This window comes from Salvia hispanica, chromosome 1 (genome assembly GCF_023119035.1).
Source record: "Salvia hispanica cultivar TCC Black 2014 chromosome 1, UniMelb_Shisp_WGS_1.0, whole genome shotgun sequence".
NCBI lineage: Eukaryota > Viridiplantae > Streptophyta > Magnoliopsida > Lamiales > Lamiaceae > Salvia > Salvia hispanica.
The window spans coordinates 18,340,707-18,365,914 of record NC_062965.1 but is presented as its reverse complement, the minus strand read 5'-3'; the positions used below and the strand labels follow the sequence as shown (position 1 = coordinate 18,365,914).

The window sequence follows — 25,208 nt, the reverse complement described above, 5'->3', positions numbered from 1 at the left end:
GTATATAACATCTCAAACCTGCTAGACACCTATAAACTTGACGGGGCTTCAAAATCGAGCAAAACAATGTTCCTAAAATGTACAATAAAATGTTGAGAGCTTGAGAGAGAATGAAGAATGTTTTGTTAGTGTGTAAATTCATCCACAACTCTATGCCTTTAATAGGTACAAAATTAGTACATGAAAGATCATGGAATTAAAACATCATAAATTATAAAATCAAGACAATTTAGGTTACAAAATTTGTTAAATGCTCACTATTCTATTTAAATTTATTTAACTACCATTGTAGTGCTTAAAGAATTAGTCACATTCTCATTAAAATATCTAAATAAATATTTATGAGAGTTACTTAAAATATTCAAATTGATCCATCGATTATAAATATTTTGGAATAAGGATAAAATATATAAGTATTTAAAAAAAAAAAAAAGGCTAAAACTCGCCTGGTTATATATGTATAGAAGATATCCAATGTCTTCTTTGAGGTGAACTTGGAATGTTACAGGAAAATTCTAGCTCCTTCGCCGTTCTACCTTGGTCGAAACTGAGATCAAATCATACCTATAAGCAGTCCTAAAAAAGGAGGAATGATCCTCCTTAAAAATGAATTGATTTTCTGAATAAGTGGTCAATAATCTGTTTAAAATTGCTAAACATTCGAGTCCAGATTATGCGGAAGAAGCTCCTTAGTCGCGAAGCCTTATCAGCAGCTGTAGGGCATAAGCCACGGTCAAGGATCCGTGCACCACCGCCTGATTCATCCCCTGTGATTCGAGTATCAAATCACATGGTTCAGTTGGGCCGCCCGAAAGAGGGCCCAAAACCTCGGCAGCTGCTATCTCTGCCCCCATTTCCAGGCCTCCATTTGCCTGGAAGGAACTCGACATCGGCTGCGTATGTCACTGCCATTAGCTGGCTCAGATACTACTTCAATGACATCCCTCCACTCGTCATTCAGAAGCATTTTTATCAAGGCCTAGTATGTATCTTGTCTCCTTTGTTGCTTTCGTATTTTGTGGCGTAGTTTCTGTTTTTCTGATTGACATTTTTACTCATTTGTGCTATAATTCAGAAACGTAGCTGCAGTTGATCTCTACTTCATTAATACTGTTTTTTGTAAAAGTGTTGGTTGGCATTGTCCACTTCAAGAATGACTTAAATTACTGTGATAGTGTGATTACTGTGGTCTGGATGTACAATTCCCACTTTCGCAAATATTCATAAACTCTATAAACAATTTGGAAATAGTACAAAGAGTTGTTGTAGATATCGACATGAGAAAATCTATGACAAGTTATGCAGCATTGTGAATCCTAGTCTTTTCTTATGTTAAGACCGTTGAAATTAGACTGCTATGGGATTTATCAGGTGCGGAGTACAAGTGGTCTGTCAAGATGCTATGAAGGACAAGCAATGTCCTTGAAGAAGGTAATATCTTATAATTCTTTCAAAAAATTGTTGTATAAACTCAAAAGTGTCTTTGGACATGAATTCTATATGCATAAACTGTAATTGATATTGACATTACTTTTTTGTAATCGAAATGGGTATGAGCAGATTAGACCTAATGACATCATGGAGGTGGGTGCTAGAGTTCACGTCCCAGTATCTGTTGCTGAAAGTAAAGTCTCAAAAAGGTTTGATGTTATACCAAGTGCAACACAGTATCCAAATGCGGATGAGATTGAATACATACAGAGACTTGTGAAGTACAAGGTATGCCTGTCTGCTTGGTAAATAAGAAATGGTTATTCATATCTGTTTTTCAAAATGATACAGGAACCTACGCTATCGTATTTGGTTAGCCTGTAGATGTGTTATACTCGGACACTTTAATATGATATGCTGCATTATAATTTCAGGACTCTGCTATACTGGTGTTAAACAAACCTCCTAACTTGCCTGTAAAGGTTAGCATCGTTGACAGTCTTATAAAACATCGGTTTTTGCTTATTCTACTATATATACTCATATGCCCGTTGAGTTGCTAATGCATTATGTGAAACAGGGACCTGTGCCAATTCACAACAGCATGGATGCCTTGGCTGCTGCATCGTTATCGTACAATTATGATGAGGGCCCTAAGTTGGTGAGCAGCTGTCTACTAAATGGATTTTGTTATGGCCCTCTTGTGACATACCTCTGTTGTTCCTTTGAATATTCTGATTCATATCCAACGTGTAATTTAGGTATGTCGACTTGACAGAGAGAGTAGTGGTCTCCTCCTAATGGGAAGAACGAAGGAAAGCATTTCCTATCTTCAGTGTTTGTTCAGTGATATGAAAAAAACAAAGTCCTTTCCTAAGGTGCTTAAATCTCTGTTGAAATTTCCAATCATGTTATGGAATGCTGCTGATTTTTTGTTAGTGTTATGTTAACTGTGATTTCCCCTCTTTTTTTGGGTGTTATAAAGGAATGGAATGATGCTTGTGATGCCACCTATCAGAGATATTGGGCATTGGTCATCGGTTCACCCAAGCAAAAAGAAGGCTTAATTTGCGCTCCGCTGACAAAGGTATCTCCAAAACTTAACATAGCCTCCTGATATCTGGTTATGACATAATCATTCGATATCGTTGATTTCAGGTTATTCTTGACGATGGGAAAACCGAGAGGGTCATTCTAGCTCATAATTCAGGATTAGAAGCTTCTCAAGAAGCAATAACTGAATATCGTGTGCTTGGCCCTGTTATCAATGGATGTTCATGGATTGAATTGCGACCACGTACGAACTGCAAACATCAGGTACATAATTTATTTTCATTGTTTTCTTCTCTCTCGGGCTATAGTTCACTAAAAATACGTCTGACACTCAAATGGTTTATCTGCAATGGTTTCAATTTTATTTGCATTGCACAAACTACAAAGGTTGTATATTACTGTTTCTATCTAACTGTTAAAATGAACTAGGCTTGCTAATATTGATATTCTTCGTTTCATACCATCTCCAATAGCGACCTAATCATATGACCATACACAGCTTTGACATATGTGCAAATTGGGGTACTATTTTCGGAATAGCATTTTATGTCTGGTTGAAATTTCTGAACATATTCAACATTATTGGAGAGTCATCATTTTGTCAATTGCTTTTGTTTCTTTTATTCCTCATATTGGCTTGTCGTTTTCTGCAGTTACGAGTTCATTGTGCTGAAGCTCTTGGCACTCCAATCGTAGGTGACTACAAATACGGGTGGTTTATTCATAGTAGATGGAAGCAGCTCCCTAGGGTAGACTACGAGGCCACAACTGGAGAACCTTACAAGATGCGGAGGCCCGAGGGTCTGGACGTCCAAAAAGGTAGTGTCTTATCTAAAGTTCCTCTTCTGCATCTACATTGTAGGGAGATGGTGCTGCCCAACATTGCTAAGTTCATTGAGCTTCACAACCGGCGGTCGAGAATCAGTTGTGGGGATCCTGAGGAACGCGATATCCTCCGTTTCGTTGCCCCAATGCCTTCTCACATGAAAATTAGTTGGAACCTCATGTCCTCTTATTTGGTATGACGACTGGGATTTGATTGGGATTTGTGGTCTCATAATTTTGAAGGCATGCAAATTCTCCCTTCACGGATAAGAAAAATTGTAAGTTCTTTTCATATTATTTTGTAATTTTGTTGTCACATGATTACTTATTCAGTATATTCATAACTTGCATAGGTTTTCTTTCATATAACTGGAATATTGGTACTTGCTTTTTTAATGATATTGTTTTAACATTTGAGGGAAATTTTTTTGCTTTCTTTCTATTTTGAGTGCAATCCATGAAAAAGGTCTTCAAAATGGGATTTCTTTAATTCCGTAAGTGGGAAAAATGCACATATGAAGTACGTCTTTAAATATGTATTTTGCGTGTGTGTTTTATATAAAAGCCCGATTGCTTGTGTGGTTAGGAGTAGAGACTTAATTTGCTACTTATAGCATGCAGCCTGGGTTCAGATCTTACTTGCTGCACTTTTGATCTACATTACCTAATATTTCATATTTAATTTTATATTCTTAAATATTAATTAATTAATTATAATATTTTATGTTTCTAGTAAGCGCAGACAATGTTGGAAAATGAGGATGGGAGAAATTGGAATGGAGAAGAGGAAGAAGAATAGAAAACGAAAGAGAACTACCACAACTACTTCCTTCTTGGAATTGTGTGTGTAATTAAGAGCAGATGGCCCCCCAAAAGGCATTGGATTCCACTTTCTCTACTATTCACTCCGTCTCTTGATTTTGGATTCTCTTCTCTGTTGCCATCTTATCCTCCACTTATCTTTGATTTTGCCAAAACAAACAAGGAAAGCAATCAAGAAAAAAGATACTATTACTCCTTGCTCATACATGCCTTTGACCACATATTGAAGCAGAGTAGAAGAAATTTATTCGTACTACACCTGCTGCAGCCCATCTTTCTCAAACTTGCCTGAAAAAGAAGATAAATAGAGTTTAAAGATGGCAGCAACGGCTCATGCATCTCTAGTGTCGCTGTTGAATACTATGGATCAGATCCAGACTCATCCCCGCCTTTCCATCTATTTCGACAACTATCAGTTTCAATCTCTTCGGGAGGTGGTGTATTTCCTTGTTGATTTTGTGGAGAATTTTTCTGAAGTAGAAGATATGATGAGGCGAATTGGGGATGCAGCTCATGAGGCTGAAGACATAATTGAAGTCGAAGCTGCTGATCGAATTCGTGGTGAGTCTACTACAAAAAGTCTAACAATGTTGCTCCATCTGCAGAGAATAATACAAAACATTAGCTCTATCAAGGATGAGGTTATCAAGTTTAAAGAGGAAACTGGATTCATAAATTCGATGCCTCCTTCATCATCATTGTCATCGTCATCATCAGCTCCTCGTGTCACTAAGAAGACTAACATGCTGGGATTTGATCGCTATGTGGCGCAGCTTTTGGATGAGCTCACCGGATATGATTGTTGTCGGCGAATACTCCCAATCGTTGGAATGGGAGGCATTGGTAAGACCACTCTTGCGAGAAATGTTTATGAACATTCAATTATGGTGCATCATTTTGATGTTCGTGCTTGGGTTGTCGTGTCTCAAGAATATAATACAAGTGATATGCTTTCACAAGCACTTTCTTGCCTAGGTCGATCGCCCAAGAATAAACCTGATGATCAACTAGGTGAAGAGTTGTATAAAACATTATCAGGCAGACGGTATCTGGTAATATTGGATGATGTGTGGAGTGTTGAGGCGTGGGAAAAGATACAGTTCTTCTTCCCCCAAAATGATAATGGAAGCAGAATTGTTGTAACGACCAGGCAACAAGAACTGGTTAATTACTTTGGCTGCTCTTCAGTTGCGGTGGGTTTTCTTGATGATGAAAATAGTTGGAAGCTTTTATGTGACGTGGCATTTGCAGGACAAGGTTGCCCTCCTCGGCTAGAAAAAATCATGGAGGAGATTGTCACGAAATGCAAAGGACTTCCACTTGCAATCAGGGTGATTGGAGGGCTTCTTGGAAAGTCACCGAGGACGCAAGAGTATTGGGAAAAAATCGCAAAAGACAAGAGCTTGGTTATGGAATATTCAGGTGATGGCAGCAAACCCTCCAGCATATTATACACGAGTTACAAGCATTTGCCTGTTTGGTTAAGATCATGTTTTCTTTACTTGGGACTATTTCCCGAAGACCATGAAATAGATGTGCCTAATCTTATCAAATTATGGGTTGCGGAGGGATTCATAAAACCAATTAAAAGCCTAAGTTTGGAACAGATTGCTGAGGCTTACATAAAGGAGCTTATTGATAGGAATCTTCTAATAGTTACTGAATTGGAAATAAACAAGAAAGTTTCATATTGTTGCCTTCATGATCTAATAAGAGAGCTATGCATATGGATAGCAGAGAAAGAAAACTTCTATTATGACCAAAGGGACATAGCTGGGTGGCGTCACTTCATATCTGATGAAAGAACGAGAGGTTTTTACTGTCGAGAATCTTGGACTAGTTTAGAAAAGCCATCAGTTATGAGACCTCTAATATTGAGTAGGGAGGAAGGAGAAGCACCACTTAAATCTAGATTGTTGAGAGTGTTGGTTGCTGATCATGAGAGTCGCCTAGACCCTTCTTTTCAGCAAGTTAACGTGCGCTACATATCCCTAAAATCTTATACATTTGGTATACCTATTCCTTGGTCAATATCACTATGTTGGAGTTTGCAAAGTTTGATTCTGGAACAATGGACGCGAGTAGTTGTACCATCCGATATTTGGAAGATGCCACAACTTAGGCATATCGAGATCAGCTTAATGGTAGTAGAGAATCCTACCCCCGGTGACGTCTTTGTTTTGCACAACTTACAAACACTCAAGTTGGTAAAGGATCTCATTTTCACAGAGGAGGTGTGTGCGAGAATACCAAACATTAGGGAATTGGGAATTGTATATGGCTTCGATAAACAAGCTGGGGTAAGAAGGGACAAGTTCCATCTGCAAAATTTTGGCCGCTTAAACAAGCTTGAATCACTACAATACTCTTTCCTTGGAGGGGGATACGTAAGCGATCGCTTTGAGAAGCTTAAATTGCCCAACTCACTCACGAAGCTCATTTTAAACAATTGTTATATGGTGTGGAGTGATATGGCAATTATTGCATTGTTGCCTCATCTTCAACTTCTTCGATTGGAACAACGTGCAGTTGTAGGGGCAGAGTGGAATTTTGTTAATGAGGAATTTCGTAGCTTGAAACATCTTATCATTTTTAACTGTGATGATATGTTTCATTGGATTGCGGAAAAGTCCAATTTTCCAGTGCTGGAGACGCTCGATCTTTGGAATTTAGATAAACTGGATAAGGTTCCTTGGGATATTGGAGAAATACCCACACTCGAAAGAATATGTGTTCGTTACTGTACGAAATCAGCGAGCATGTCAGCAATGGAGATACTAGAGGAACAAGAGAATCTTGGAAATCAAGTCCTTCATCTTGGAATTGAATTCAAAGGAGATCCGATGTGGATGGAAAAGGTCAAACAACGCTTCACATCCCAAAATCTTCACATTTCATCGAAGGTAATACGTCCCAACTTCAAATTGAGTTATAAAGATGTGTTTTTTTTTTTTTTTTGAAGTATGTGAATTTCTACACTCTGTCCCTTCTAAGCATCTTCATGAATTTGATAGTTAAAAAATGAGTTTTGATTACATATTGTGTGGGGCTAATGATAGTTTGTATGCAGGGTTTTTATCATTCATTGAGTTACAATTTGCTCACGCACTCAAGATGACTCAGTTCTTCGATCTCTTAGTTGGAGGGAAACGTCTTACGACTAAGTTGCGTCTTTGTAGGTGTTTGGTTGCTTCATTGCTGCTATATTTTCACATTTTCAGCATTTATTTGCAATTGAGTGTTTGCAAATATTAGATGGAATGTCGTTATTCTTTAAACGATTCTTGTTTGAAATCGTTTAAGTGGTGCATTTGATTGTCGAAGTTCTCATAAGGCATTTTTTCATTTCATTAGGACTTGGTAATTTCTGCTTGAATTTTGTATTTGTTCTACTATGTATGATAAAGCTAATTGTTGACACTTGGCTTTCAGAGATCCCCAAGTTGAGTGAATTGATGAGTCGAGGTGTTGAGAATGGAGTCGAAGATTTGAGGATGATGGACGGGCAAGAATCTATGTGTGTAGAGCCCGACCTATACTGCACAAAGCCTGTTTCTGGGATAATTCATAGCCATTCGTTGCTGCTCTTGCTACTGGTATGTACCTATTTTTTGTCAAGATGAATGACAAGAAAAGAAAAACTTTCGTTTGCATAAGTTAGTCTTGTTTAGAGTTGCGTTACTATCCACATCGACGGGAATGTAGCGTCTAGGGGAAGTTGAGAGGCATGGAGCCATCCGTCGACCTATTGGTTGGAGCCTTGGACGGAAGCTTTTACCCATCAATTTTATTTCTTTACTCACTATTGTCCCACTAAAAATATAGCTAATTATTTGGCTAATTAGATACTAGTTGATTGGCCAAAGCATATGTAGGATGGACCTACATAACTACTCCATTTATATTGGTTCAATAAAATAAATAAGAAAAAGAATGAATACAGTGTAGATATGCCAGTTATAATTCCTCATTGGATTCATCGCTGCTTTAATTGGATTTACTGTATTTTTGTTTTCTCTGCATTGCTCATCATTGAGTTCTCCTCCACTCCTCATTGATCCTTTGATTTTGCCAAAACAAACAGGAAAAGGAAACCAGAAAAGAAAAGATAGGTTCACAAAAACCTTAGACCACATACTGAACCAGAGTCAAGGCAATTTGTTCTTGAAAAGAAGATATTTGGAGTTTAGAGATGGCGGCGACGGCTCATGCATCTCTAGTGTCACTGTTGAATACTATGGATCAGATCAAGTCTCATCCTCGCCTTATGACTTATTTCGACAACTACCAGTTTCAATCTCTTCGGGAATTGGTTGATTTCCTTGTAGATTTTGTGGAAAATTTTCCAGAAGCAGAAGATTTGATGAGGAGAATCGAGGATGCAGCTCATGAAGCTGAATACACGATTGAAGTTGAAGCTGCTGATCGAATTCGTGGTGAATCTACAACAAAAAGCCTAACGATGTTGCTCCATCTGCAGAGAATAATACAAGACATTACCTCCATCAAGGATGAGGCTATCAAGTTTAAAGATGAAACTGGATTCATAAATTTCATGCCTCATCCATCATCGTTGTCGACGTCGTCGTCATCACAGCTCCTCGTGTCACTAAGAAGACTACCATACTGGGATTTGATCGCTATGTAGTGCAGCTTTTGGATGAGCTCATCGGAGATGATTGTTGGCGAATATTCCCAATTGTTGGAATGGGAGGCATTGGTAAGACCACTCTTGCCAGAGATCTCTATGTACATTCAATTGTGGGGCATCATTTTGATGTTCGTGGTTGGGTTAATGTGTCTCAAGAATATAATGTAAGTGATATGCTTTCACAGGCACTTTCTTGCCTAGGGGGATTGTTTGACAATAAAACCGATGATCAGCTAGGTGAAGAGTTGCATAAAAGTTTATTTGGTCAGAGGTATTTGATCATATTGGATGATGTGTGGAGTGTTGAGGCCTGGGAAAAGATACAGTTTTTCTTCCCCCGAAATGATAATGGAAGCCGAATTGTTGTAACGACCAGGCAACAAGAACTGGTTGATTACTTTGGCTCATCTTCGCTTGTTGTGGAGTTTCTTGGCTATGTAAATAGTTGGAAGCTTTTCTGTGACGTGACATTTGCACAGCCAGATTGCCCTCCAGAACTAGAAAAAATGGCGAAGGAGATTGTCAGGAAATGCAGAGGACTTCCACTAGCAATCTGTGTGATTTGGGGACTTCTTGGAAAGTCACCCATGATGCAAGAGTATTGGGAGAAAATTGCGAAAGATAAGAGCTTGGTTATGGAATATTCAGGTGAGGGCAACAAACCCTCTAAGCATATTATACATGAGTTACACGCATTTGCCCGTTCGGTTAAGATCATGTTTTCTTTACTTGCGATTATTTCCAGAAGACCATTCAATAAATGTGTCCAATCTTATCAGATTATGGGTTGCAGAGGGATTCATAAAACCAACTAGAAACCAAAGTTTGGAACAAGTTGCAGAGGGTTATATAAAGGACCTTATTGATAGAAATCTCCTTTTAGTTGGTGATTTGGAAAAGAACAAGAAAATTGCAAGATGTTTCCTTCATGATCTTGTAAGAGAGTTGTGCATAAGGACAGCAGAGAAAGAAAACTTTTATTGGTTCCAACGAGACATAGTTGGAAGGCGTCAGCACTTCATATATGAGGAAAGAACGAGAGGTTTTTATCGTCAAAGAGAAGCGCCACTCAAGTCTAGATTGTCACGAGTGTTGGTTGATGATCACGATAGTTGCGTACTCCCTTCTTTTCAGCAAGGTAACATGCGCTACATATCCCTGAAATATTTTACATGTGGTATGCCAATTTCTTTATCAATTCCTCGGTCGATATCATTGTGTTGGAGTCTGCAAACTTTGATCGTAGAAAAGTGGCTGACAGAAATTGAATCATCCGAGATTTGGAAGATGTGGCAACTTAGGCATATTGAGATTCCCTTAATGAATCTTAGTCATCCTCCTTGTGGTGACATCTTTGTATTACACAACTTACAAACACTCAAGAGGGTAAAGAATTTCATTTTCACAGAAGAGGTGTGTGCAAGAATACCCAATATTCGGGAAATGGGAATTGTATACAGCTTCAATGAACAAGTTGGGTTAAGTTGGGGCAAGTTTCATCTGGAGAATGTTGGCCGCTTAAACAAGCTTGAATCTCTACGGTTCCATTTGTTGGGAAAGGTATATGTAGGTGATCCTTTTGATAACCTTAAACTGCCGAATTCACTCACTGAGCTTGTTTTAGGCAATTGCAAGATTGCATCGAGTAATATGGCAATTCTTTCGTTGTTGCCTCATCTTCAACTTCTTCAATTGGAAGACCTCGCATTTGGAACAGAATGGAATCTTGTTAAGGAGGAATTTCGTAGCTTGAAACATCTTGTGTTTTTGAATTGTTTTGAGCTGACTAACTGGATTGCAGACAAGTCCAGTTTTCCGGTGCTTGAGACGCTTTGGCTTTGGGCTGTGCATAAATTGGATGAAATTCCTTGCAGTATTGGAGAGATACCCACACTTGAGGAAATACGGGTTGTGTTCTGCTCGGAATCAGCAATAAAGATGTTAAAAGAGCAAGAGAATCTCGGAAATCAAGCCCTTCAACTTCAAATTTTATTCGAACATGGAACATGGAGGGAAAAGATCAAAGAACGCTTCGCGTCCCAAAACATTCACATTTTCTGATACGCAGCTGAAAAGGCCGGATTCAGAGTTTGCTGCTGGGTTTTTATTCTTTGACAAATCACAATTTTGATATCAAACCTATTAGTTGAAGGATAAGCGTTTGAACGAACTAAGTTGTTCTTCACAGTTTATGTCATTCTTATTGATATCCAATGCCCGAGACTCTTTTTCATATTAATCACTCTACCACTAAATCAATTCATAAACCTAGCTGAACTTTTTCTTCCCTTGTAATTGTGGACATAGAATGAAGTGGACTTATATTCCAAGTGTTTGTTAAGTTTAGTGTTTTTATTTATTTTATAAAATTTAGTAATTCATTATGTTTCATAATTTCAAAGCATTTGATTGGAGTAGACTATATACCTCCTCTGCATCAACATTCATGCAACGCCAGTATTCCAAACACTAATAATATTTTTTTTATTTTAATAAGTGATACTGGTTTGAATTTACAAAAAAAATAAACTCAAAAATTGGTATGCCTGGTTATGGAATAAAACACCCTATCAGTTTAGTACAATGAGATTAAATATTTAAAATAATTATGTACTCCACTTGGATAGAAGTTAGAACCAAGTGTAATTACATTGAGATTAAATAAAAGCCTTAAAAGTTAAAAGTGAAAAAAACAATGAAACACTAAAGTCAGATATTCAACTGATGATCAAGTGCGCAAATGTTTATATTCTGAGTTGAACCCCTAGAATTTATGGAATTAACATATTTGACCCACAGTCCTAAATTCGTAATTAACAGCAAAACATTGCATTCATGTCACTTTCCCAAAGTCATCACTCTCCAAGTCTCCAACCTCTACTGTTAGCTCATCTGCTCTTGCCACCATACGCCGGCTATCGTTTCGGCGAGATGAGCTGAGCTGAAAATTTCCACGACCTTTTGACGCCGCTCCGCAATCGCTACTACTACGGTTGAAACACTCTCTTTTTCCTTCTTTTCACTACTGTTGCTATTCTAGGCTGTTTCAGCGTTGTTAGTCAGCGAATCAAGCCTGTAAAATTCGTTCAAGTTCATTACATAAATTCAGTGTGTTTGTTAGCAATCGATCGAGTTCCTTTCTATGTAGGGCTCCATAACCTCAACAAACTCCTATTTGTGTGTGTGTTTAGAAGCTATGGTGGATTCCTAGTGAAAATCAATGAATTGGACTGTACATGGAAAGGAATTTATTCAGGCTGGCCGCACTATTCAGGAATAAGGTGCAAATCAAGTATTTGATCAAGGATTTTCAACGGTTGAGAGAGATTTGAGAAGATAATGAATCTTACTAATCACGTTATTTGAAGGATATCGAAATTGTGTGTATTGATTTGCGAGCATTTGTATAGAAGTTTATGTTAATTTCTGTGTTTTGTTCCTTGATTTATAACGTATAGTAACCATATTATACACTTTTGTATACGTAATTGCATATATAGAAATACAACCTAATGAATATGGTTAAATCATTGTTTTTACTTACTTGTAATGCTAGAGCTTCCGTTTTGGATATTATCAGTTAGATAATTCGCTTTGCAGCTACTTGTGGTTTAATTTTATTGCTTTTTTTGTCTGATAAATATTTCAGGTGAATTGACGACCAAGGAAATCAACTATTACGGTTTGCTATAACGAGCACAGTTGTCCTTGGATTGGCCTTCTGATTTCATAAAATTGAATCATCTCTCAGTAGTATACCTATAGATGGACCAAGGAAGGTCAAATTCTAGAGCCCGAGGCTCAGGCTCTACACCGTCAGAGGAATCGTCCTTGGATCTTGAGAAGTACGGTTGCAATCACTCCTTCCGCACTTCACTAAGCCCGACATCGCTTCAGCCTCATGGAACAGGGGGGCAACATTGTGAGAGTAGTGCCGCATACTTTTCGTGGCCTTGTCGTATAAAAGATGATGCTGAAGAGAGGGCAAACTATTTTGCTAACCTACAGAAAACAGTCTTACCTGAAAGTGTTGGACCATTGCCGGAAGGTCAGCGAGCAAATACCTTACTGGAGCTCATGACAATTAGGGCTTTTCACAGTAAAATCCTGCGTTGCTATAGTCTTGGCACAGCAGTCGGCTTCCGGATTCGACGTGGTGTTTTGACAAACATACCTGCAATACTAGTCTTTGTATCAAGGAAAGTTCACAAGCAATGGCTTACCCCACTCCAGTGTTTGCCAACTGCTTTGGAGGTAAAAGACAATGCTTATCGTTTTCGCTCCGAACCTTCAATTTATTGAAAATGTTATATCTAATTCTTGGAGGCGGGGTCGGGTGGGATGGATGGTGAAAAGTTACTTTCTGAGTGTTAAACTCAAATTCTTGATATTTAAATGATTTATTTTTCTCTCTTCAGGGACCAGGGGGCATCTGGTGTGATGTGGATGTGCTGGAATTTTCTTATTTTGGTGCGCCAGAGCCTACACCTAAAGAACAATTATATACTGAGATTGTTGATGATCTGCGTGGGAGTGATCCCTGTATTGGTTCTGGCTCTCAGGTACACGCACTCTCTTCCACTTGACATTACCTCACTAGGAAGATGCTATATTCTAGTGTTAAAATGGCAACTTTCTATATCTGTCCCTCCCTCTTTTTTCTTAAAATAAAGGGAAACCTCTATAGCAGAAGCATGCCAAATTTCATTATGGATATTGGCTTTCGATAATTCATGGTTTCTGTCGAGAAGCATATGGAGGTGCTTCTTATGCATTTATGAGTTTGAACCTGTTGAAATCAATCAAAAAAAAATTAAACTTTATCTTTCAAATTTAAGAATGAGTTAAAACTCACAGGAAAGGGGGTGGATAGGTGGGGTGGGGAGCATTGAGTTTGGATATCAAGGATGAAGGAACATACTTCGGAGTTCCACCAACACGAAAATTTCTCGTTGGAAACTTGTGGCTGCACGATTTGGTTGTGGCTGTGAACGATTTTGTGCACCTAATGTTGATAAAATCTTAATCGTGGTTGGAAACTTTCTGTGTGGCCATCTTTCACTTTAGCATCTTTATATGTCTACATCTTTTCTATTTCTAAGCCAAGTTTTGGACAGTGTTAAACTGATCTTTCATGTTAACTCTTTCCATTAATGCTGTATCAATTGTCAGGTTGCGAACCAGGAGACATATGGAACCTTAGGTGCTATTGTGAGGAGTCAAACCGGCAGTAGACAAGTTGGTTTTCTCACAAATCGCCATGTTGCAGTTGATCTAGACTACCCAAATCAGAAGATGTTTCATCCCTTACCACCAACACTAGGACCTGGGGTTTATCTTGGTGCAGTTGAGAGAGCAACTTCATTCATCAGAGATGACTTATGGTTTGGGATATTTGCTGGCATTAATCCAGGTTAATTATTTTGTATTTATTCGCGTGATCAGATCCCATTCAGTTGGAAGAATAGATATGCTATATGATTAATTACAAAAAGTGGTTTGCTCTGATTTAACTGAATGATGCAATTCTCAATTTATGCAGAGACATATGTAAGAGCAGATGGTGCCTTTATACCGTTCACAGATGATTTTGACATGAGTGCTGTAACTACATTTGTGAAAGGAATAGGAGAGATTGGAAATGTCAAAACCATTGACTTACAATCTCCGATCGATAGTCTTGTGGGAAAGCAAGTGATGAAGGTTGGAAGAAGTTCTGGTTTGACTACCGGAACTGTATTGGCATATGCTCTTGAGTATAATGATGAAAAAGGGATATGTTTTCTGACTGATTTTCTAGTTGTTGGTGAGAACCAACAAACATTTGATCTTGAAGGGGACAGTGGAAGTCTCATCGTAATGAAGGGTGAAAATGGCGAGAAGGCACGACCGATTGGGATAATCTGGGGCGGGACTGCCAATAGGGGCCGTCTTAAGCTGAAAGTTGGCCAACCCCCGGAAAACTGGACTAGTGGCGTTGATCTTGGGCGCCTTCTCAATTTCCTCGAACTTGATCTGATCACTGCAGATGAAGCACTAAGAGGTTGGTATATTATGTTTGAGAATATTTCTCATTTCAATGATTCAACTGTTAAATGTTGAGAATATTGAATAATTTGTCTTTGTATCTCTATAGTTGCAGTTCAAGAACAGAGAGCTGCTTCGATGACAGTGGTTGGATCGACTGCAGGGGACTCATCGCCTCCTGACGTAATGCTTCTTCCCAAGGACAAATCCGAACCTCTGGGTCTCCACATCCAACACATCCCCTTGGAAGACGGTGCAGTCGGGCCAGATATAAATTCGTCTCCCAAAGAAGGCAGTGTTTTTGATCTGGAAGATGGGGTGAGCACATGTCCGAGTTTCGAGCATCAGTTCATACCCAGCTATGACGGGAAGCCCGCTGTGCATCATGACGATCAACAAGATAGAGTGGGATCCGGGAATTTGTCTCTCTTGAGAAACGCTTGTGATCAGGACCTGAATTTTTCATTGCAGCTGGTCGAGAACGAGCCCAAGAGAAGGAAATCCGAGCCCACACCTGCACCCGGGACGGAGTAGCCGAAGTGGTTGCTTCTCTTGTCCCATTTTCTTTGTGTTGTTCTTGTGTACACTCTCTTTCTATCATTTCACCGGACACTATTTTTGGATGAAATTTTAGGAAGAGAGAGAAGTGTTAAGCCGGCGGTACCAAGGCGCAAGGCTGGTTTTTATTTCAAAATGAAAATAATGAGATTGAATTTTGATAACTAGTTTTAACAACTTTTGTTTTTCGTTTGTTTTGATTTGGTTGAAAACTTGAAATTATGTTACTCTTTCCTGCAATAGATTGAGGATTTGAGTCAACACGGTTCAAGCGTAAAAAAAAGGGGGCTTTAAAAAAGATATGTTAGTCTGTAAGAAATAAAAGAAAAAAAAATGTTTATTATCAAGTCTATTTACGAGTTCATTGAATTGCGGCTCATTTGATAATTAATAGGTTGAGGGTTTGAGTTACCATAATCATATGATTAATTCATAAAAACTTCTTAGTTCGAGAGCTTAGTTCATATGTATATTATCAAGTCTATTTACGAGCTCAATGAAGTGCAACTTAGTTGGTAGTAATTAATAGGTTATGGGTTTGAGTAACCACAAATGTGTTTAATTGACAAACTTCTACGCAAACATCCACAATAATTAGTATAGTATGTTAATATTAATACTCTATTCGTCCCACCAACCATAAGCGAGTCATATTTTCATCCCATCTAAAATGAATTATTTCCCTTTTTGGCAAAATACTCACTTATCGCGGGACAGATGAAGTACTCCCTTCGTCCCTCTGTAGCTGAGTCGTATTCCTTTTTGGGTTGTCCCACTGTAGCTGTTCCTTTTTAGGCAAAAAGCAACAACTTTTCTTCTCTCTTACTTTATTCTCTCTTCCTTTTCTACTTTATTATTCATTTACTTAAATCACTTAAAATAACTTTTCTTAAATCCCGTGCTAAAAAAGACGCATCTATTACATAGGAACGGAGGGAGTATTAATTAGGAGTTAATTAAGAGATAAAAAGGAGAATTAGTAGGGTTAAATAATTACATTAGCTGCGTAATGATACTAATAATCTCTATGCTTGTAACAAATTAGAAACACCAATAGCACATAAACCTATGTTGTTGTTAATATAAATCAAATCAGAAACTAATGGCTCAAATTATTATTAGCAATGAATCGATTCTAGCTAGTAATCCACCTTTACAATTCAACATCAGAGTGGTTGCATCCTCCTACATTCCCATCTTCTTCCTATATAAAGTTAAATAAAACTCAATAACTAAAAATCATACACATTGCTAAAGAAAGCTACCTCAACAATAATCCTCTCCATCCAGAGGAGTTTCTGATGTTGGAGACGCGACCGAATCTGCGGCTCCATCCCTCGCATCAACGAGCATGGCGATCACCTCCCTCATATTCGGCCTATTCAGAGGCGACGTGCTGGTGCAGAACAACGCGATCTTGAGAACCAAGAACATCTCATTAGTCGTCCTCTTAGCACCTAGATCAATACGCCGATCGAAGATCTCAGACGCCGTGTCCAGCTTGTGCATCGACCTCCTCACCCACGTCACCAGGTCCCCGCCCTGCTCCAGTGGCTGCACCGGTGACCTCCCCGTCACTAGCTCTAATAGAACCACTCCAAAACTGTAGATGTCACACTTCTCGGTCACCTTCATTGTGTACGCGTATTCTGAGACAGTGTTTAAACACGTTAAACGAGCGGTTCTCGTGAAATCAGTTGGCATCACAAAACATAGATACTGATATTCATAGATTAGTGAACTAATATATTCTGTGATGTCAGCTGATATTAATATAATTGCAGAACTGATACGTTTTGACTTTAAGAAAAGTTCTGATAAATATTATAATGTGTGACAAAAAAAGTATTTTACCAGGAGCAATGTATCCATATGATCCAGCAACAGCAGACATTGATTTAGAGTAGGAAAACTCCATCAGCTTAGCCAAGCCGAAATCGCCTACGTGCGCCTCGAAATACTCATCGAGCAAGATGTTGTTCGACTTGATATCTCGGTGTATGATCTGAGGCTTGCAGTCGTAGTGCAGATAGCAGAGTCCCTCAGCAGCACCGAGAGCAATTCTGTAGCGTGCGTCCCAGTCCAGCATCGTCGCTGTCTCGTCTCCGTGTAGTATCTCGCCAAGGCTCCCGTTGGGCATGTAGTGGTACAAGATGAGGTTGCTGTCCTGATGGTAACAGAAGCCGTACAGTTTTACGATGTTCTTGTGCCTAATCGTCCCTAGAGTCGATATCTCGGCTCGGAAGCTGCTGTCGCCTCCTTCCCCGCGCGACTTCAGCTTCTTAACCGCGATGGTCTCGCCATCCGCCATGACGGCCTTGTAGACCACGCCACAGGCGCCTTTCCCAACGACAGCTGCTTCGGAGAAATTCCCCGTGGCTTCGACTAGGTCCTGGTAGTTGAAGCCCTGCTTGGGGAAGTAATAGCCGTCTAACTCATCCTCCCTGATTTGGTCATCGAGTGAGGCGAAGGAGGGCCCCGGGCGCCTCATGATCCAGCAAACGACAACGATGAAAACTAAGGAGACAATACCGATGCAAAAGGAAACAATGCTGATTATTCGCTCTTTCGCTGAGCCATCCTTGAACCAGCTCCGGTTTGGGGGAGATGGTGTTTGATCCGAATGGCATTGGCTCTGGCCGACCACGCATAAACCGTTGTTTCCAACGAAATTACTCGCATCCATCTTCTGGAAAGTCGGTGTGTTAGGAACCACTCCGGATAGACGGTTGTTAGAGAGGTTGCATTGGTTGAGGCTCCTCAGCCCCCCTATCGAGGTAGGGATTTCGCCACTGAGCTCGTTGTCGTTCAGGCAGAGAATCTCAAGCATCTGCAGGCTCCCGAGGCTGCTCGGGATCGAGCCACTGAGATTGTTGTGGCTCATGTTGAGAGCAATCTGAAGAGCTGTAAGTTGGCTTAGCTCAACAGGAATGCTCCCTGAGAACAAGTTTCCTCCCATTTGCAGCTCAGTTAGCCTCACTAAACCACCTACGCTCCCGGGAATCGAGCCTGTCAATCTGTTATCGGATAGCTTGAGCAATTCGAGCTTCACTAGCGAGCCGAGTTTGTCAGGAACGGGGCCAGTGAACGAGTTGCTGCTAAGATCAAGCCTCTCTAGCTTTACACAATTCCCCAACTCTTCCGGGATGCTACCAATCAACTGGTTGAACGAGACGTTGAACGCAGCGAGCTTCACAAGATTCCCTATCTCTGGAGGAATGTGGCCAATGAAATGGTTGTGTGACAGCAGGAGCCTCTCTATGCTTGTAAAGTTCCCAATTTCCGGAGGGATAAGCCCTGAGAATCGATTTTGTTGAAGCTCGAGCGCTGAGAGGTTCTGAAGCTTGGTATACTCAACAGAGAGGCTTCCAGTGAGTAAGTTGTCACCTAACATAAGCTGATCAAGTGATTTACATGTTTTGAGGCCATGGGGAATGTTTCCCGACAACCGGTTTGATCCGAGGCTGAGAAAATTCAGCTTCTGATATCGACATATATGCGGAGGAATGCTGCCTATGAGGTTATTCTTGGAGAGGTTAATGATTGAGATGTTGGATTTGTATCCAAGAAGTGGAGGGATTACACCACTGAGGTGATTGTTGAAGAGCTGAATGTCTTTCAAGAAAACGAGGCTTTGAAACGCTAACGGGATCGAACCAGTTAAGTTGTTTATGGACAGATCCAGCTTCTTCAGCTGGTGCAAGTCCCCTAACTCAATGGGAATCTCTCCCACAAGATGATTCTCAAAGAGGTAAAGGAGCTCAAGCCGGGACACCCGAGAAAACTCTCTCGGGATTACCCCGGTCAGTTTATTCTCAGAGAGATCAATCTCAACTGCATTTGAACAGTTGGTTAGCTCAACTGGGATGCTCCCATTCAGCTGATTTGTGTAAAGGTACAACCTTTTTAACACGGGCAGCTTCCCGATCTCTCGTGGGAGAGCTCCCGACAACTGGTTCCCGTTCATCGCCAACAGCTCCAAGCTAGTGAAGTTACCTATGTCAGGAGGGATCTCACCACTAAACAGATTGTTCCAAAGAATCACAGTGGTTAAAGACTTGAGGCTTTGAAGCTGAGAAGGGAAAGGGCCTTCTAGCTTATTCTCAGCTAATCCTAACATAGTTAACCCCTCACATTCACTGATCTCAAAAGGGAGAGGGCCAGAGAGGAGATTTCTCCCAGCCCTGATGATCCTGAGCCTCTTCAACCGTCCTATCGACGAAGGGATCTCGCCGGTTAGGTTGTTACTATACACCACAAGCTCCTCAAGAGAGGGAAGGCTGCCAATATCATGAGGGATTCCTCCAAAGAGATAGTTCTCACAGAGGTACATCTTTGTGAGGGATGTGATGGTGCAGAGGTGAGACGGGAACTCGGAGTGGAGGCGATTCGTGCAGAGGTCCAACACTTGGAGGGATTGGAAGGAGCTGAAATTGGAAGGGATTGGGCCAGAGATGAGGTTTTTGGAGATGTTGAAGATGGCTAGGTGTGGGAGTTTGCTAATGGAGGAGGAGAGATTGCCAGATAAGTTGAAGCCACTGAGATTGACAGCAACAACAGTGTTGTTTGAGATACAGCCTATGCCTTTCCACTTGCAAGGGTTGGAATCCAATGGATTCCAGCTTTGGAGATTGAGGTAAGGATCAGTGAGGGAGTTCTTGAATTCAAGAAGAATGTTTCCCTCTTCATTCAATGATTGGACAGAAGCAATTAAGCAGCAAAACATTATTGTCAAATTCAAAATCTTGCTTCCTCCCATCACTGGAAACAGAGGGCCTGCAACAAAACAACACAACACAACACAAAATCAAAACAGGGAAAATTCAAGAAACACACAATATAGCATATGTTGGGATTACTTACAGTTACAGATAGAAATGGAGCTGACAGGAATTGAAGAATTGGGAGTGCCCTACATTGTAAGCTTCATAGAAAACATGATTCATGAATGGAAAAAAAGGCAATAATTCATGATCTTGTGAGCCATAAAGCAAGCAGAAAGGGGGAGAAGCTCAAAAGGGGAAGGAAAGGCCTTGAGCCAATTACAGTTGAGATAAATGTGGAAATTAAATATCCATATAAATAAGTGCTACTAGAGGAGATAAGTCACATTAAAGGTGAATGGAATTGATTGACAAGGCAAGAAGCAGGAGATGAACCAAGAAAGTCACAATCTAGGGCATGAGAGGAATGAAAAGGGTCAACTACAAAACCTCACAAAAAGGCAGCCAAAATGTGGTGCATGTGAGCTCTGAAGCTCCACAATCAGCCTCTCTCTTTAGAATTGAGGGATTCATCATTTCAATTCTCTCCATTATTGGTGGAGGGAGGGAGGGGGGATGGAGATGGGACGTGGGAATACTAGGATTACAATCTTTGGCCATTGAGTTTTGGGGGTAAAGATTGGATTTTTATTCTTATTTTTAAAAGATTTTTGAAAGAGAGTTCTAATTTGGAGTGTTGTGGGAGTGATGGGATTGAATTGGGTGATGATTTGCAGCAAGACTATGGAGGGTTTGTGGAGGGAAGGTGGGTTAGTGGGATGGTGATGACTGAATTCAAGCTTATCTTTTTCTTTGCCTACTTTTTGCTAACTTTCAGTGTTGGGTTTGGCATCCTTGAAAAATACTGTCCTCACGCCACAATTCAAATTCTTCTTGTTTTCGTCTTTCTATCTTCGTCTACTGCCAATAATCTTGATAATTGACAACAAAAATACGAGTTTAATATTACAAAATTAGTAAAATTAATTATTATTTTTCACAAAAAATGAGTCTTGCAACCATTGTCTTTCTTTTTAAACATTCTCTTTGTCTACTATCAGTCATCTGAACGATACGAGTTTTATAATATAAAATTGATAAAATTAAGTGGTTGGAGTATTGATTATTGTTGGTGAAAATTGAGTATTGTCTTACTAGAGATAGAAATTTATTTTAAATAGAAGGGGACCAAATTTAGTTGACGGATTGAAGTAGAAAAAAAAAATGATTTTGTGGACGAGGAGAATTATTTATTAATGATATGAGAATATAGAGGAGGATATAATTTGAAAATAAAGAGAAAAAAAAATTGTATATTTGTCAACGGTTGTTTGGCAAACTTGCCGCCAAAAAAACGGTTGTGAAAGAATATAATTATACTTTTTTTGGACTTAATTAGTGGGGTGTGAACTGAAATTGAAGGTGGTAGATTCTGATAAGGTTAATTAATTGGAGGTAAATTCATTAATTGTCATTGAATTTGATTTGTCCATAATTTATAAAATTAGTGTATAATAAAGTTTTTAAAAATTATAGACAAAAGCTAAAAAAAACACTAATAATTAGTGAATTTACTGTCAATAAATTAATCAAATATTGTCATAAATTGAGCATAGATGTTGTTTCATTGCTTCGTAGAAAGCTTTTTATTTTGCCAATATTAGTGATAATAAGATATTCGTGCGTTGAATTTCAATTCAACGCCAATCCAAACGTTTGGCAGTTCTAACTCTTTATAATTAAAAAAATACAGATGTACATGGTTGACAATAAATAAATAGTAGAATTTGTATTTATATAAAAGTATCCCAATTGGATAAGAGAAAAATGATATCATACGTTGTCAATTAGTAGTAGGGTAATAGGAGTATTATATTTTATTTCATGGAACATTGCAATGCAATCAGAGCATTGATACTATAATGTTAGAATCATAATGAGGAACAATCTTTTCTACTCGAATCCAGCCTACATTCATTTTTTTCATAACAAAGATAAATAATTGCCAACTTTATTTATCTTTTATCTAAGTTTCGAGTAAAATTGACATTATTCGGTTCAGTTACACTAGTGTATAGCAATTTATGCTGCTTCATGAGTGAGAGACAAATGCAACTTGGTCGCGTAGGGTTTTAGGGACTTTTAGTTTTTATTCTTAAATTTTGGGATATTGATATCTGAATCGACTGAACAGAAAAAAATTGAAATTTGCTAAAATTTTAATTCGAATGAAAACAAAATCCAAACAATTAAACTAAATTCTAAATTTCAATTTGTTTGAATCAGATATTCAGATTTCGGATATTTTGCTCGTCCTAAAACGGGTTGACTACACATCCCATATACTCCATCCGTCCCACGTTACTTCATTTTTTTTTCAGCATGCGATTTAAGAAAGTTGTGTTTAGTGAGTCAAATAAAATATAATAGAGAGGGTAAATTAAAAAAAAATAAAGTAGGTGTGATTAGATGTTTTAACTTTAGCCAAAAAAAATAATAATTCAAATAACTTGAGACAACCCAAAATGGAATACGACTCAAGTAACTTAGGACATAGTCTCCTATAGTAAGTATATACGTGAATGGCGGTGTTGGTATTTTGTGGATTGAATTGGGCCAATTTGGAAAGTCAAAACCCAACCCCACCTCTACTAGTCTACAAATTTCCACTTTCAACAAATTCAATTTAATGCAACTATTCAAATATACATAATTGATAAGTCTGATTTATCAATGATGCTTACGTGCCATTTTTTTAATTAAATTTGAAACAGTTACACGAAAAATTAATTATGCGAATTTTGACAAATAGAACGTCTGACGTTAACATATAGTACTAGTAATTACCATTCATATTTAAAAACTACTATGAATTACATAATTATGTCGACAATTTAAATATCGGGCCCAAGAATTAGAAGCCCAACAATTAAAAGTAGTTTTGTAGAGATTTTGAGGGAACAGCTTTTAATACTATGAAAATGTTTTTTTTTATTGAAAATGAGGGATCTACTTTTATTATAAAAAATTAATTATTTTCATCAACTAGTGACTTTCATATATAAGTTTCGCCCCAAAATTGTTTTATTGTCAGAAACTGTCCCATTTGAGTGTAAATACAATATTCATTCCATTATTGGTGAAAGACCACAAATAAAATAAAATAAGGAAAAATTGACATTCAACTCATAAAATTTTGATTTTGTATAATTCTGTAATTTTCCTATCCTGCAAACTCGACCATAATTTTGTTAAATTTTGCAATTGTCCCATAAAGACTGTCTACCGATGATTATTTGCACTTATTTAATGATATACTACTGATACCTATATGAATACAGTGTGATTAAAGTAGAGTTTCAATCTCATTTTCACGTTGCGATGAGTTGTGAACCACATTCGTGAATCAGAAAACTCGACTTACACATTATTAATATCAGTAGTTATTTAGTAGTACTAAATACTAATAATCACCAAATAACCAGTAAGTTATTTTTCAAGTAGAGTTTCAATCCCTTCTGAACGATTAACATTATTTTGGTGTTAATTAATAGTACTAAAAAGCTATATCATTATTAACACTAATAAAACTCTAATAATTAAAGCTATATTAATTTAGATAACAAATTTTCTGATAAACATTATTTTTCAAAAACCATCACCAAATACTCCATAATAATACCAGTAGTTATTTAGTGTAAAAGAAGTGTTGTTATACTCCCTCCGTCCCGCTTTAGCAGTCCCATTGACTTTTCTGCCCTCTTTTTGTAAAAATAATAAAAAATTGTTAAAGTGGTGAAATAGTAAAGTAAGAGAGACAATAATGTAGATAAGGCTTTTCTCTATATTATTCTCTCTCTTAATTTACCATTTCTCCTCTTTAACTATTTTTTATCATTTTTACAAAAAGAGGGCAGAAAAGTCAATGGAACTGCTAAAGCGGGACGGGGAGTAATATATATATGGAAAAGTGTGAATTCTGATTATAATCTTATAAATCCAAATGTCGACTAATAAAGGAAAAGTCGGCAATTAGATTCTCAGACGATATCATTAAATGGTTTTGAAGAAGCCAACTATTTCGACTTCTTCATATCGTCCATCATTAAAACACGACTAAAAATTAACCACTAATTACATTCAAAGTATAGTTATTTGGTAAATTTCTTAAAATGTAACATAAAAATCATCAATGCAGAAGCTGCCGACATTATTAGAACAGATAATGCTTTTTATAATAGTAGTTATAGAAATAATAAAGATTTCAAATTTGAATATACACAATTTATGAATTGGAGATTCATATTTTCGGTTGTTTAATTGTTTTGGCTATAATATCATGTTATGTCGAAAGAAGTTACTCCCTCCGTCCCCCAAATATTACCCACTTTGACCCGATACGAGTTTTAAGAAATGTAATGAAAAATTAATTGAGAGTGGGTCATACTTTTATATATTAGTTTTATAATAAAATGTGAGTAGAAATGAGTTAGTGGAATATGAGGTCTACTACAAAAAAATTTATATATTAATTTTATAATAAAATGTGAGTAGAAATGAGTTAGTGGAATATGAGGTCTACTACAAAAAAAATGTTAAAGAGTGAAATGGAAATGGAAATGGAAATGGAAATGGAAAATGGAAAAATGGAAAATAGTAAAAGCAAAATATTTATCCTTTAAGAAATGGAAAATATAATGATTAATTAAGTTGATGGAGTGGAAAAAATCAAATAAGTCCAACCTTTGAAAGTGCCAACGTTTGTTCTTCTTTTTTGTCTTTCACTAGCTTTCTTGAAATTTATGTGATTTTCACTTCATCTAATTAAACAAAAGAAACATGCAATATTAGCAAAATAAATAAATATAATTATATTGGTAATAAAATTTAAAAATGAGCGCTAGAAGGAGGGCTTGAACCTCCGACCTTGTGGTTAACAGCCACACGCTCTAACCAACTGAGCTATTCCAGCTATATGTTAAGAATGCTAAACACTTATATAATACCTTAATCAAACATAGAAAATTTGTACATACATAAAATTTGAGAATATATGCTGATTATAACAAATCATAGAA

At 38.0% G+C, this 25,208-nt stretch overlaps 5 protein-coding genes and 1 non-coding gene across 15 annotated transcripts; 4 read left to right on the top strand and 2 right to left on the bottom strand.

The window, feature by feature from the left end:
• Positions 1-499: 499 nt before the first annotated feature.
• On the top strand, positions 500-4,178 carry LOC125222396 (RNA pseudouridine synthase 3, mitochondrial). The gene is made up of 10 exons (XM_048124978.1): positions 500-982; positions 1,372-1,431; positions 1,561-1,719; positions 1,866-1,913; positions 2,012-2,092; positions 2,193-2,309; positions 2,417-2,518; positions 2,590-2,748; positions 3,138-3,587; positions 4,043-4,178. Exons 1-9 carry the CDS (start codon positions 674-676, stop codon positions 3,507-3,509), a joined length of 1,407 nt encoding a protein of 468 aa, XP_047980935.1. The 5' UTR covers positions 500-673; the 3' UTR covers positions 3,510-3,587; positions 4,043-4,178.
• Positions 4,179-4,444: 266 nt separating this feature from the next.
• On the top strand, positions 4,445-11,128 carry LOC125222348 (putative late blight resistance protein homolog R1B-16). 10 transcript variants are annotated; one of them, XM_048124956.1, is made up of 5 exons: positions 4,445-4,974; positions 5,107-7,034; positions 7,202-7,306; positions 7,564-7,727; positions 8,216-11,128. In XM_048124956.1, the coding sequence occupies exons 1-3, from the start codon at positions 4,449-4,451 to the stop codon at positions 7,247-7,249; spliced, it is 2,502 nt and encodes an 833-aa protein (XP_047980913.1). In that variant the 5' UTR covers positions 4,445-4,448; the 3' UTR covers positions 7,250-7,306; positions 7,564-7,727; positions 8,216-11,128. The 10 variants fall into 10 exon arrangements, with proteins under 10 accessions (XP_047980913.1, XP_047980855.1, XP_047980863.1 ...); XM_048124898.1 differs by having other exon boundaries at positions 4,445-7,034; positions 8,216-8,851; positions 8,968-11,128; XM_048124906.1 differs by having other exon boundaries at positions 4,445-7,034; positions 8,216-9,430; positions 9,562-11,128.
• On the top strand, positions 8,839-10,843 carry LOC125189020 (putative late blight resistance protein homolog R1A-3). Its single transcript, XM_048086187.1, has 2 exons — positions 8,839-9,430; positions 9,528-10,843. Exons 1-2 carry the CDS (start codon positions 8,839-8,841, stop codon positions 10,841-10,843), a joined length of 1,908 nt encoding a protein of 635 aa, XP_047942144.1.
• A 482-nt stretch (positions 11,129-11,610) lies between the features above and the next one.
• LOC125201495 (protein NARROW LEAF 1-like) lies at positions 11,611-15,555 on the top strand. The gene is made up of 6 exons (XM_048099638.1): positions 11,611-11,774; positions 12,432-13,036; positions 13,201-13,344; positions 13,955-14,195; positions 14,325-14,825; positions 14,919-15,555. Exons 2-6 carry the CDS (start codon positions 12,548-12,550, stop codon positions 15,341-15,343), a joined length of 1,800 nt encoding a protein of 599 aa, XP_047955595.1. The 5' UTR covers positions 11,611-11,774; positions 12,432-12,547; the 3' UTR covers positions 15,344-15,555.
• A 907-nt stretch (positions 15,556-16,462) lies between these two features.
• On the bottom strand, positions 16,463-20,911 carry LOC125201268 (leucine-rich repeat receptor-like serine/threonine-protein kinase At1g17230). The gene is made up of 4 exons (XM_048099308.1): positions 20,231-20,911; positions 17,222-20,143; positions 16,633-17,016; positions 16,463-16,571 (listed from the first exon to the last, which is right to left on the bottom strand). The coding sequence occupies exons 2-3, from the start codon at positions 20,124-20,126 to the stop codon at positions 16,634-16,636; spliced, it is 3,288 nt and encodes a 1,095-aa protein (XP_047955265.1). The 5' UTR covers positions 20,127-20,143; positions 20,231-20,911; the 3' UTR covers positions 16,463-16,571; position 16,633.
• A 4,117-nt stretch (positions 20,912-25,028) lies between these two features.
• TRNAN-GUU lies at positions 25,029-25,102 on the bottom strand. Its single transcript has one exon. It is a non-coding gene; the product is annotated as a tRNA-Asn (tRNA).
• Between the last annotated feature and the right edge of the window lie 106 nt (positions 25,103-25,208).